The sequence below is a fragment of the Oncorhynchus keta genome, chromosome 29 (assembly GCF_023373465.1).
Source record: "Oncorhynchus keta strain PuntledgeMale-10-30-2019 chromosome 29, Oket_V2, whole genome shotgun sequence".
NCBI classification, from domain to species: Eukaryota; Metazoa; Chordata; class Actinopteri; order Salmoniformes; family Salmonidae; genus Oncorhynchus; species Oncorhynchus keta.
In genome coordinates, this window is record NC_068449.1 from 12,148,823 (window position 1) to 12,163,521 (window position 14,699).

General features: G+C 44.3%; 1 protein-coding gene across 1 annotated transcript in view; it reads right to left on the reverse strand.

The window, feature by feature from the left end:
• Positions 1-18: 18 nt before the first annotated feature.
• The window catches only part of LOC118362135 (proenkephalin-A-like), a 50,791-nt gene continuing 36,110 nt past the window's right edge, over positions 19-14,699 (reverse strand). Inside the window, exons 2-3 of the mRNA XM_052485925.1 lie at positions 14,041-14,205; positions 19-2,550 (exon numbers count right to left, since the gene is read on the reverse strand). Coding sequence (XP_052341885.1) covers positions 1,921-2,550; positions 14,041-14,172 — 762 coding nt within the window. The 5' untranslated portion in view covers positions 14,173-14,205 and the 3' untranslated portion in view covers positions 19-1,920. The remainder of the gene's footprint in view (positions 2,551-14,040; positions 14,206-14,699) is intronic.

Consider the following 14,699-nt stretch of genomic DNA (forward strand, 5'->3'; position numbering starts at 1 on the left):
CAAATCTTGGCCTGAAGTTAGATGTAAAGTTTTACACCTTTCCATGTTGAGTTGTGAGCCTGCATCTATACAGATATTTTATTTGATCAAGAGAGGACATTTATTGTTATTATACAAGACATTTGGTGTGGACACTTTGTTTAATAAATGGAGCATTGTGGGATTCATACAAGATGTCATTGTCTTGTGAACATTCTAGAACGCTGGAACAAAACACCTCAAGACACTGAATCATTTGCTGCATAACAAGCCACAAAACAAATAGTAAACTATCTTTATTGATATGTGAAATTTCTGCTATTTACAGGTTTTATACTGCACAACAAAATGGTTTCACGTAATAACTCTGACCACTGTTCATACATACAGTAGGGTCTCTCAATGTTTTGGTGGTGTTGGAGGTGGAACTGCGTCAGATGCCAACTCCACAAGCGGCTCCTGGCATTCATCCTGAAGCTGACATTGTCATTGGCTGTACTAGGTACATTAAGAGAAATCCCATGCAGCCTTGGTTACAAGTTGGAACACTGGAATGTAAGAGTAACTATTTCTTTATAGCCTACACCAGGGACCATCAACTACATTCAGTCACGGGCTGATTTAAAAAAAAAAAAAATTCTTCTTGACCAGATGGTCTGGGGGCCTGAACATAATTACAAATAATTTGAAGACTGCAAGAAGCCCAAACAGATATAACGTTTGACTAAAACATAACGTTTCTTACATTTGTATATGATCACATATCTATGTGTGGGAGTAGTTTGGAACAGATTTCCTCAATTTAAATCACTTGGAGCTGATTTGCTGCTGTTTTTTGTCTTTTATGTTAAAGTATTCTACTTTAATTGTTGGGCCGCCAGTTGGGGAAGCATGGCCTACACTTTCTCTTACCTTTTAACACTAGTGGGGCGGGTGTGGCTTGGTGACAATGATGGCAAGAGCAGTTGCTCACAGATTTGACAGCTCCGACACAGTTCCACCTCCAACACCGTCAAAACATGCACTATGCAGATGTCTGCTATCGCTGGTTAACACGTGAACTGATTGGCTACATCTGCGTCCGCTTCAAAAAACACATGCCAAGGTTCATTCTCAAGTCAGAACATTAGTTTTGCCAACAGATCATTGGTACATGAGCATGGATATATAATATGTCTTACGCAGTAGTAACAGTTAATTGGGATGTTTTGCTCCAAATTATAGTAGCCAGGGTTGAAATTGTTGGAGTTTGGAGAATAGTTCTGAAGATGTGAATAGGTTACAAGCCATCCACAAACCTAATACTGAGATTGTGTTATAATATATATTATATTATATAACATAATCATGAACATATTTTAGCGCATTTTCAATTGGAAATCTGAAAGTCATTTTTGTGTTAGCCACTAGAGGGTAACCTAACAAAGAGAGTGCCTTGCCCGGTCACCAAACAAGCTCCCTCTCATGTACTGTACTGCTTCAGGAAATCCATGGAAACTTCACTAGTAAGTCATTTAAATTCATGAAGTTTACACTGAATTAGCCTATGTAATAATAATAGCCATAATTGATGAAGGCAAACATGGTTTGAAAAGTTACATTACAGATGCAGTATAGACAGCAAAACAAATACAGTGTGTTCATGTGTCTATAATATTAATCCAATGTGATTCTCTGATAAACCATTTAGCTATATACATGGTCTTTTTAATACTATTTTCTTAGTTTTTATTCATAATATGTTATTGTTATCAATGAGGAAATGCAGTATACAAGACTGAATCTATAATTGCTCCAGTGTGGATTTTCATGAGGGGTTGTGTTCAGAACAGAAGTTTAATCATCACCTTGGTGATGGATTTGAATATGTAGGGCGGGTTTGGGGGTTGCTAGGTTACGACATGTGCGTCATTGCCAGGGATACAGTTGCCGTGTGCGTTGCTACACCTTGTTCTGTTGGGTGATGTCAGCGGAGACGCTGTTGTAGGACTTGCTAGCTCGGGTGCTCATGCCCAGGTATTGCTTCAGGAACTCACTGAACCGTTTCTGGTTGTTCCACTTGCGGGCAGATTTCCGGACACCTATGAACCCGCCGTAGCGCTTCTGCAAGGGCCTCCCGGGGCCCATCAACTTCCTGTAGCCATGCCTTCCCTTCAGGAACCCCCCGAAGCGCTTCGACAGACTTATCCCCGCCGCTCCGTCCTGCTCTCTCTCCATCGCGTTATCCCCCTCTTCCTCGTCCCCCTCTTCCTCGTCCCTTTCCTGCATTTCCTGGGGCAGCTGGGAGTTGTAGACATCAGCGGTTAGCCGGCTCTCACTGCCCAGCTCGTCTATGCCCAGAGCACGGACCACGTGGTCAAACCTCTGCAGGGCTACTGGGTACATCAGCCCCCCTTCCCCCTGTTCCTCTTCTTCCTCTGGCAGCATGGCTTCCACCTCCTTCTGGGCCCGGGTCAGCATGGCAGCGCCCCCTATGGGCAGGGAGGGTAACTGTGGGGAGGCTGAGGCCTTGCGGCACATGTCCCAAGTGAAGGCAGGGGACACGTTACCCTCACACTCCACCAGACACACCTGAGACGGGGAGGGAAACACAGAGCACATGGCCATTAGAGAGCAGCTCTCCCACAGACTATCCACACTGACTCTATCCCCATCCACACTGACTCTATCCCCATCCACACTGACTCTATCCCCATCCACACTGACTCTATCCCCATCCACACTGACTCTATGCCCATCCACACTGACTCTATGCCCATCCACACTGACTCTATGCCCATCCACACTGACTCTATGCCCATCCACACTGACTCTATGCCCATCCACACTGACTCTATCCCCATCCACACTGACTCTATCCCCATCCACACTGACTCTATCCCCATCCACACTGACTCTATGCCCATCCACACTGACTCTATGCCCATCCACACTGACTCTATCCCCATCCACACTGACTCTATCCCCATCCACACTGACTCTATCCCCATCCACACTGACCCCATCCCCATCCACACTGACTCTATCCCCATCCACACTGACTCTATCCCCATCCACACTGACTCTATCCCCATCCACACTGACTCTATGCCCATCCACACTGACTCTATCCCCATCCACACTGACTCTATCCCCATCCACACTGACTCTATCCCCATCCACACTGACTCTATCCCCATCCACACTGACTCTATGCCCATCCACACTGACTCTATGCCCATCCACACTGACTCTATCCTCATCCACACTAACTCTATGCCCATCCACACTGACTCTATGCCAATCCACACTGACACTCAAACACCTTCACTGTCACTCACTCACACACAAAAACCTCACTCACACACTCATTCCTCACACCACACACTTATACCCACACGCAGACACCCCTCACACCTACGCTGCTGCTATAATGATTATTGGTTTGATATATTACTATCGTTATGCTACTGTTCATTGATTGCCATTTCCATGAGTATCTATCTTATATTTTATCATGCTACTGGTCACTATTATTCCTGTTTACATACTATTAGTATATTACCATAAGTATTTATTTATGCCTGCTACCAGTCACTTTTTAGCCCTGTTTACGTGTACACTCACCGGACAGTTTTTTAGGTACACCACCCCGTTCACGAAAATGGATCGCTCCTACAGACAGTGAGTCACGTGACAGCCGTGGCTTGTTATATAAAGCAGGCAGACAGGTATCGAGGCATTCAGTTACTGTTCTATTGAATGTTAGAATGGGCAAAACCAGTGACCTAAGTGACTGAGCGTGGTATGATCATTAATGCTAGGCACTCTGGATCCAGTATCTCAGAAACAGCCTCCTGGGCTTTTCATACACGACACTGTCTAGGGTTTACAGAGAATGATGCGACAAACAAATAACATCCAGTCAGCGGCTGTCCTGTGGGAGAAAACAGCTCATTGATGAGAGAGGTTGAAGGAGAATGGTAAGAACCGTGCAAGCTAACAGGCGGGTCACAAACAGACAAATAACGGTGCAGTACAACAGTGGTGTGCAGAACGGCATCTCGGAAACACACAACTCCTCAAATCCTTGTCAGGGATGGGCTATTGTAGTAGACGACCACCCTGGGTTCCACTCCTACCAGTTAAAAACAAGAAGAAACTAATCTAGTGGACATGTGATCACCAACACTGGATAATTGAGCAGTGGGAAAGCATTGCCTGGAAAATAACAGCAAGTTCAGTTTACTCCCCAGACCTCAACCCAATAGAGCATCTTTGGGATGAGATGGAACGGGCTGTTCGCAGTATCAATGTACCGCCTTCCAATCTGCAGCAACATGGAATAACACCCCTGCTGTCACGGCCGTCATCGGAATGAGACCAAGGTGCAGCGTGGTGAGCGTACATTTTATTTTATTTTAAAATGTCGCCAACAAATGAAAGAAACAACCGTGACCTTTACAGGGCTAAGTGCCACAAACAAAGTTAACTACCCACACTGAAAGGAGGGAAAAAGGGCTACCTAAGTATGATTCCCAGTCAGAGACAACGATAGACAGCTGTCCCTGATTGAGAACCATACCCGACCAAAACATAGAAATAAAGAAACATAGAAAACAAAACATAGAATGCCCACCCAAATCACACCCTGACCAAACCAAATGGAGACATAAAAAGGCACTCTAAGGTCAGGGCGTGACACCTGTGGAACGTTTCTGACACCTTGTAGAATGCCCTGAAGAATTCTGAGGCAAAGGGCCAAACCAGTACTAGACAGGTGTACCTAATAAACTGTCCGTGAGTGTTAATCCTACTACCAGTCATTAGAGCGCGGAACAGATCAGTGTCTACACTCGGTCTGTTGTTTTTATGAAATCTTTTTCATTAAATAGTTTTTAAATCATGTCAACAACAACAACATCTTTAACCATTGGAAGTCCTGATAGCTAATGATTCCGAGACGCGGTTAGCTTTTTTGTCTGGGACCGCAAGATTGTGTCCCGGATTCCCACAAAAGAAAAAATTAACAATAGTTAGCGGTTAGCCATCATGTTAACAGAGCAAGATAACAGTGCTAGATTCAAAACACCAGTGGTATTTGTGTCTACGTCTGGGCTCACATGTGCTAGGTACAAGATGACATTTACGCAAGAGGAGGAAAATAAGGTGGAACTCATCAAGCAGCTTAGGGAGGAGATTCTCTGGCTGCTAGCTCAGCTGCGGGAAAAACAAGATGTGCTTTCTAAGTACTTGGATGCAACCCAGTTACACAGAATGTCAGTTCTGAATGCCTTCTACAGCCAAGGGGTCGATGAGTTGGGAGGTACTGACCTGATCCAATCCAATGGGCAGATGGTAAGCTCAACACCGTGGCCAATGGGAGACTGGACACTGGCAAGGCGAAGGAGGTAGGGTGGAAGGCAGTCTAGCCGGCATCCATATATCCTAGAAGATCAGTTCCAGCTATTAAACAGCTTTGCCCCACTGGAGGCAGACATACCAGCTCTGGGAGTCAACTCTGATTCTGGGAATACACCAACAGCCAGCAGCCATCAGGGGCACCTTGGCGATCAGCCGGTCGCTGACCAAAGGAAAAAAGGTCTTGGGCCCTCCTCCATTTCCAGAGGATTCCGACGCCATCCGCTGCTACTGGTGCATGTACGGTGAGTCAGGCTGGCATGAATCAAAGCCCACCTCCCCCTTCACGAGGCAGGCTGGCATGAATCAAAGCACACCTCCCCCTGCACGAGTCAGACTGGCATGAATCAAAGCCCACCTCCCCCTTCACGAGGCAGGCTGGCATGAATCAAAGCCCACCTCCCCCTTCACGAGGCAGGCTGGCATGAATCAAAGCCCACCTCCCCCTTCACGAGGCAGGCTGGCATGAATCAAAGCACACCTCCTCCTGCACGAGGCAGGCTGTTCTGTTCCCCCTCTTCCTTACCCATCGGATTCCATCACGACCACCTTTGTCGGGGGCAGCTCGATGGTGAGAGATTTCATCCTGTAGGCCGACCAAGGTCCACTGTCATACAGGCGCCTGTGTCCAAGACATCAACTCCCTCCTGCCCAGAGTTCTAGCTAACTACTCTAATATTGACACTGTTGTCACTCACGTTGGATTTAACAACATTCGCTTTCGGCAATCTGAGGAACTGAAGAAGGGCTACAACATACTCTTGAAAACCCTTGTTTTCACAGGGAAGAGAACAGTCATCTCTGGCCTCCGTCCGTGCTATAGAAGGGGTTCGGAATGTTACAGCCGCCTTGCTGCCCTAAATAAGTTCCTGAAGAAACTCTGCAAAGACCGGAATGGCTCCTTTGTGACAATTTTGACTTGTTGTGGGAGCAACCAACACTCTTTTAAAGAGATGGAATCCACCCTGACCGCAGGGGTTCCAGGATTATCTCCAACATAGTGAACTGTTTAAGAGACTGGCGGTCTGGTTTTGTTAGTGCTCCAGTCCTCCATGTCATAATAAGTAACAGAGGACAAGGAAATCGTATTCTATCCCAGAGAAATAGAAGTGCAGTAAATGTAAATAACCAAATATATGTTCCTTTAACTGTTAGTTCTGAGGGTATTGTCTGCAATAATCATATGGGCATAGAATTGAATGTCAGATGATATGGAAGTAAAATGGCTACAGGTTCCTCTGCCTCACATAAAGCCTTTTCTTGTAGGAAGTTGCTATAGACCACCAAGTGCTGAAAGTCTGTATTTGGACTATATGTGTGAAATGTTGGATAATGTATGCGATATCAACAGAGAGGTATATTTTCTGGGTGACTTAAATATTGACTGGTTGTCGTCAAGCTGCCCAATCAAAAACAAGCTCCAAGCTGTGACCAGTGCCTGCAATCTGGATCAAGTCATCAGTCAACCTACCAGGGTATTTACAAACAGAACAGGAACTAAATCATCCACGTGTAATGATCATATCTTTACTAATGTTGCAGAAATCTGATCTAAAGCCATATCCACACCCAGATGTAGTGATCATAATATAATAGCCATGTCTAGAAAAAACAACATTCCAAAGACTGGACCTACAATTGTGTATAAATGATCATACTATAGGTTTTGCAATGATTTATATGTTGAAGTAAAAATGTAAAGAAAATATTTGTTGGTCTGATGTGTGTAATGAGGAACATCCCAATGCTGTGCTTGAAGCATTTATGAAACTACTTCTTCCAGTGACTTAAAGACATGCATCCATCAGGAAACTGACTGTTGGAACTGCTAAATCCCCAAGGACAGATGATGAAACATTTTATGGCTGAGAGGGTTGCGGCAAAGAGCAAATAAGTCTGACAACACAGTAGACTGGAAAACATACTGTACCAGTCAAACGTTTAGACACACCTACTCAAGGGTTTTTATTTATTTGGACTGTTTTCTACATTGTAGAGCAGTGAAGACATCAAAACTAGGAAATAACACATATGGAATCATGTAGTAACCAAAAAAGTGTTTAACAAATCAAAATAAATGTTATATTTGAGATTCTTCAAAGTAGCCATCGTTTGCCTTGATGACAGCTTTGCACAATCTTGGCATTCTCTCAACCAGCTTCATGAGGTATGGAATGCATTTCAATTAGATGTGCCTTGTTAAAAGTTAATTTGTGGAATTTCTTTCCTTCTTAATGCGTTTGAGCCAATCAGTTGTGTTGTGACAAGATAGGAGTGGTTTACCGAAGTTAACCCCCTTTCCTGTGGCGGTCCTCTCATGAAAGGAAGACCCAGAGTCCAAATGTGAGATTTTTGGTTCCAACCGCCATGTCTTTGTGAGATCTCCACATGTGTGGTTCCCACCGTGAAGCATGGAGGAGGAGGTGTGATGATGTGGGGTGCTTTAATGGTGACACTGTCAGTGATTTATTGAAAATTCAAGGCACACATAGCCAGCATGGCTACTACAGCATGCTGCAGCAATACTCCATCCCATCTCGTTTGCACTTAGCGGGACTATCATTTGTTTGAAAAAGAGGACGATGACCCAAAACACACATCCAGGCTATGTAAGGGCTATTTGATCAAGAAGGAGATTGATGGAGTGCTGCATCAGATGACCTGGCCTCCACAATCACCTGACCTCAACCCAATTGAGATGGTTTGGAATGAGTTGGACCGCAGAGTGAAGGAAAAGCAGCAACAAGTGCTCAGCATATGTGGGAACTCCTTCAAGACTGTTGGAAAAGCATTCCTCGTGAAGCTGTTTGAGAGAATGCCAAGAGTGTGCAAAGCTGTCATTAAGGCAAAGGGTGGCTACTTTGAAGAATATAAAATATAAAATATATACTACCGTTCAAAAGTTTGGGGTCACTTAGAAATGTTCTTGTTGTTGAAATATATATTTTTTAAATTGCCCACTAAAATAATATCAAATTGATCAGAAATACAGTGTAGACATACCAGTCTAAAGAAGGCCAGTTTATTTGCTTCTTTAATCAGAACAACAGTTTTCAGCTGTGCTAACATAATTGCAAAAGGGTTTTCTAATGATCAATTAGCCTTTTAAAATGATAAACTTGGATTAGCTAACACAACGTGCCATTGGAACACAGGAGTGATGGTTGCTGATAATGGGCCTCTGTACGCCTATGCAGATATTCCCTAAAAAAATCAGTCGTTTCCAGCTACAATAGTAATTTACAACATTAACAATGTCTACACTGTATTTCAAATCAATTTCATGTTATTTTAATGGACAATTTTTCAAATTTTCTTTCAACAACAAGGACATTTCTATGTGACCCCAAACTTTTGAACTGTAGAGTATTTTGATTTGTTTAACACTTTTTTGGTTGCTACATGATTCCATATGTGTTATTTCATTGTTTTGATGTCTTCACTATTATTATACAATGTAGAAAATAGTACAAAGGAAGAAAAATCCTTGAATGAGTAGGTGTGTCCAAACTTTTGACTGGTACTGTAGGTAAATTGCAGTTGTTCCAGAAAAAAGTGGCACGTACCGCACTTAGATGTACACAGAGGACAAGTGTCAGTAACATGCATGCCAGTCTCTCCTGGCTCAAAGTTTAGGAGAGATTGGAGAGACTATGAGAGACTATGTATTGTGTTATGTTTCATGTGGAGCCCAGGAAGAGTAGCTGATGCTTTTGGGGATCCTAATAAATACACACATTTTATGTAAAACCTACCTAAACCACTCCAGTACCCCTGCACATTGAAGAAGGTACTGGAACTGGTCTGTATATACTCACAGACTCGTGTGTCTTCAACCTGTATTGTACTTCTAGTGTGTTTTTAATTATTATTTTAATGTTTTATTAATTTTTATTATATATATTATTATTCTCACTGCATTGTTGGGAAAGAGCTCTCATGGTAAGAACTGTTTCATACCTTTTGTATCCTGTGCAAGTGGGGAATAAATGTTGAAACTTGAGAGAGAGAGAGAAAGAAGGGAAGAGGGAGAGTGAGGAGAGAGAGCAGAGAGGGAGAGAAGGAGAGAGGGAGAGGGAGGGAGAGAGAGAGAGAGGGGAGGGAGAGAGAGAGAGAGAGAGAGAGAGAGAGAGAGGGAGGGGGAGGGAGAGGGAGAGGGAGAGGAAGGGAGAGAGAGAGAGGGAGAGGAAGGGAGAGAGAGAGAGCGGGAGAGAGAGAGAGAGGGAGGGAGAGAGAAGGAGAGGAAGGGAGAGGGAGAGAGAGAGGGTGAACCAACATTATGACTTGTTAGTTATTTATTAATTCCCCAGTCAAATCGAAATCAAATCAAATTCCATTATATTTGTCACATGCTTTGTAAAAAGGTGTAGACTAACATTAAAATGCTTACTTAGGAGACACTTTGTCCAGGTGTTGTACAGTGCTAGACCTTCCATGGTCAAATGCTGACGTTAAAAAGGCTTTATGAATTGAATTGAGATAGACGATGATACACGATGATACACCATCAAACACTGGGAGTCCCATTGTGAAGCATGATGATGGCCATATGACGCATGAAGAGACCATACTGTACTTCTCTCGACAGAACATAGAGTCCTCCTTTTTTGTCTTACAGAATGCTTCACCCTGAATGAACATGGCGTCCATGCTGTCTGTATGGTCTTTGTGTGAATATACACTTAGTGTGTGTATAAAACATTAGGAACACCTGTTCATTCCATGACATAGAATGACCAGGTCAATCCAGGTGAAAGCTATGATCCCTTGAAGGGGAGGAGACAGTTTAAAGCAGGATTTTTAAGCCTTGAGACAATTGAAGCATGGATTGTGTCTGTGTGCCATTCAGAGAGTAAATGGGCAAAAATATTTAAGTGCCTTTGAACGGGGAATGGTAGTAGGTGCCAGGTGCACCGGTTTGTGTCAAGAACTGCAATGCTGCTGGGTTTTTCACGCTCAACAGTTTCTCGTGTGTATCAAGAAGGGTCCACCACCCCAAGGACATCCAGCCAACTTGGCACAACTGTGGGAAACGTTGAAGTCAACATGGGCCAGCATCCATGTGGAATGCTTTCGACACCTTTTAGTTTCCATGCCCCGACAAATTCAGGCTGTTCTGAGGACAAAAGGGGTTCCAACTCAATATTAGGAAGGTGTTACTAGTGTTTGGTATTCTCCGTGTAGTTATTCCTTAGAGAGCAGCACAGATAGACATTTCTATATGGCTCACAGTCCCAACAGAGCAAGACATTACTATGTGATTTGTATATCTACAATCGGTCTCCAAATGCATCACAATCTCGTCTTGGAGTCTCTCAGTGGAGATGCCCCAAGTCGGAGCTGTACCTGACATCAACACTCACACACACACACAGATTATCCTCATCTCAGAATTTCTTCAGTTCGAGAGGCGTACAGTATACCAAATGTCGATTATGGCAGTCCCCCGCACCTCTCTGATTCAGAGGGGTTGGGTTAAATGCAGAAGACACATTTCAGTTGAATGCATTCAGATGTACAACTTACTAGGTATCTCCCTTTCCCTTTACCCTGCAGAGAGACGACTTCTCTTGAGAGAAAGAGACAAATATACCCTGCAGAGAGACGACTTCTCTAGAGAAAAAGAGACAAATATACCCTGCAGAGAGATGACTTCTCTAGAGAGAAAGAGACAAATATACCCTGCAGAGAGACAACTTCTCTAGAGAAAAAGGGACAAATATACCCTGCAGAGAGACGACTCCTCTAGAGAGAAAGAGACAAATATACCCTGCAGAAAGACGACTTCTCTAGAGAGAAAGAGACAAATATACCCTGCAGAGAGACGACTTCTCTAGAGAGAAAGAGACAAATATACCCTGCAGAGAGACGACTTCTCTAGAGAGAAAGAGACAAATATACCCTGCAGAAAGACGACTTCTCTAGAGAGAAAGAGACAAATATACCCTGCCCGGTATGATTGGAAACAGAGAGGGATTGATGGATCCTGGAATTATAGAATTGGATATCATATTAATTGTTTTGATATTACATTCATGGTTTTTCTTATCAAAGAAAGCTATTGTTTTACTTCAAGGACAAAATCAGAAATTCTTGACTTTAACAGGAGAGTTGACTTACTGGATCATAGTGAGGGAACATATTTACCCCACAGCACATAGGAAAATACACTGAAGCCACTAGAGAAAGAGAGGGGGGTCGATGGAGTTCTAAACCACAAGCAGTGAGATGAAGAAACTGGAGAGAGGGCAGAACATTCACGTCTATCCTCAGGAATCAATTAGCCAACGCAAATTAAAAGCCAGATGCCGGGAGGCTGGGAGGGCATAATACTATGAGTCAGAGATCATCGACAGTATAGGAAACGATGTAGGGAGATAGAAAGAGGGTGGGGGCAGTTTGTAGAAGGAAGGGTAGTTTGTAGAAGGAAGGGTAGTTTGTGGAAGGAAGGGTAGTTTGTAGAAGGAAGGGTAGTTTGTGGAAGGAAGGGTAGTTTGTAGAAGGAAGGGTAGTTTGTAGAAGAAAGGGTAGTTTGTAGAAGGAAGGGTAGTTGGAGAGAAGGAAGGGTAGTTTGTGGAAGGAAGGGCAGTTTGTGGAAGGAAGGGTAGTTTGTGGAAGGAAGGGTAGTTTGTAGAAGGAAGGGTAGTTGGGGAGAAGGAAGGGTAGTTTGTGGAAGGAAGGGTAGTTTGTAGAAGGAAGGGTAGTTTGTGGAAGGAAGGGTAGTTTGTGGAAGGAAGGGTAGTTTGTAGAAGGAAGGGTAGTTTGTAGAAGGAAGGGTAGTTGGGGAGAAGGATGGGTAGTTTGTGGAAGGAAGGGTAGTTTGTAGAAGGAAGGGTAGTTTGTAGAAGGAAGGGTAGTTTGTGGAAGGAAGGGTAGTTTGTAGAAGGAAGGGTAGTTTGTAGAAGGAAGGGTAGTTTGTAGAAGGAAGGATAGTTTGTGGAAGGAAGGGTAGTTTGTAGAAGGAAGGGTAGTTTGTGGAAGGAAGGGTAGTTTGTAGAAGGAAGGGTAGTTTGTGGAAGGAAGGGTAGTTTGTAGAGGGAAGGGTAGTTTGTAGAAGGAAGGGTAGTTTGTAGAAGGAAGGGTAGTTGGGGAGAAGGAAGGGTAGTTTGTGGAAGGAAGGGTAGTTTGTGGAAGGAAGGGTAGTTTGTGGAAGGAAGGGTAGTTTGTAGAAGGAATGGTAGTTGGGGAGAAGGAAGGGTAGTTTGTGGAAGGAAGGGTAGTTTGTAGAAGGAAGGGTAGTTTGTGGAAGGAAGGGTAGTTTGTGGAAGGAAGGGTAGTTTGTAGAAGGAAGGGTAGTTTGTAGAAGGAAGGGTAGTTGGGGAGAAGGATGGGTAGTTTGTGGAAGGAAGGGTAGTTTGTAGAAGGAAGGGTAGTTTGTAGAAGGAAGGGTAGTTTGTGGAAGGAAGGGTAGTTTGTAGAAGGAAGGGTAGTTTGTAGAAGGAAGGGTAGTTTGTAGAAGGAAGGGTAGTTTGTGGAAGGAAGGGTAGTTTGTAGAAGGAAGGGTAGTTGGGGAGAAGGATGGGTAGTTTGTGGAAGGAAGGGTAGTTTGTAGAAGGAAGGGTAGTTTGTAGAAGGAAGGGTAGTTTGTAGAAGGAAGGGTAGTTTGTGGAAAGAAGGGTAGTTTGTAGAAGGAAGGGTAGTTTGTAGAAGGAAGGGTAGTTTGCGGAAGGAAGGGTAGTTTGTAGAAGGAAGGGTAGTTTGCAGAAGGAAGGGTAGTTTGTGGAAGGAAGGGTAGTTTGTAGAAGGAAGGGTAGTTTGTAGAAGGAAGGGTAGTTTGTAGAAGGAAGGGTAGTTTGTGGAAGGAAGGGTAGTTTGTAGAAGGAAGGGTAGTTGGGGAGAAGGATGGGGGTGGGAGAGGTGGAAGGGGAAGAAGAGGTGGAGGGGTGCATGGAGTAAGGGCTATGGTAGATGCGTCTGTGCATGCATGCCTGTTTCTGTATGGTGGGTTCTGCTCCCCCTTTCTCCGGCGACGAAGTGCACCCTCATTGCGACTTACTCGATCTCTGCCAAAACAATATCTCCTGAGTGAAATGGCTCTATTGCCCCACAGATAATCAACCTTTTAAGGACTGTGTGATTGAGTCAGGGCCCTGTTGACACAATAGAGTCAAAGTATCTTATTGTTCTGCCATTGATATCTGTGGGCAGGAACTGATTGTGGCAGAGATAGGAAAGGGAATGGAGAATAAATACATTGAGGGATAAAAACTGTGGGATAGAGGGTGCATAGGCCAGAACTGGCTGTTGGCTGGGGCAGAGACAGAGGCAGAGAGAGAGAGAGAGAGAGTTAACAGGAGGCGGTGTGTTGAAGTTGATCTCGGTAGGGCAGGATGTGGCTGAGGCAGGGGTAGGCAGGGACAGACAGAAGGATAGAGATAATGGAATGGAGTGATAGTAGGGCTTTAATATGGACCCTCACCAGTGTGTTGAAGTTGATCTCGGTAGGGCAGGATGTGGCCGAGGCAGGGGTAGGTAGGGACAGACAGAAGGATAGAGATAATGGGATGGAGTGATAGCAGGGCTTTAATATGGACCCTCACCAGTGTGTTGAAGTTGATCTCGGTAGGGCAGGATGTGGCTGAGGCAGGGGTAGGCAGGGACAGACAGAAGGATAGAGATAATGGAATGGAGTGATAGTAGGGCTTTAATATGGACCCTCACCAGTGTGTTGAAGTTGATCTCCTGCGGCAGGATGCGGCCACAGGCCAGGCAGTCCCCATGGCATTCACTACAGTGTCCCGGGACACACAGACACAGCAGCAGCAGGGACCAGAGAGGGGTCTTCATGGTCATCAGTATTCTAACTATGGAGACAATAGGGACAGCCTGGGACAGGATAGGGGAGAGAGATCAGAGGTCAATTCACTGTCTTCTGTTCAGTCATAATTTACTGTGAACAACCAGACTGAAATAGAGGAGGGGGAGGGAAAGACAGAGAGAGAGAGAAAGGGAGAGAGAGAAGAGGAGAGAAGGGGAGCGAGAGAGAGATACAGACATACAGGACCGCCCGATAAGATAAGTGAAAAACACTAAAGCCTTTGTTTGTCTGGGTGTGGTATCGTTTAACCCCCCCCGAACTCCCCCGTATTGACAACAGCGACGAAAGAAAAACAACAGCTGTTTGTACCTCATTAAACAGACTCATCATCACCTTAATTGAAGTCTGAATTAGTCCTTCTTGCAGGGAGCACAACAGCCACAAGAAACACAGTGATTTACAAGGGATTCTTTGTTTTACTGGATTAGTCATCAGGAAGAGATGGGAGATGTGGAGACATAGAGAGAGAGGAATCTGAAGCTGTGTTACACTTGTAACAGTG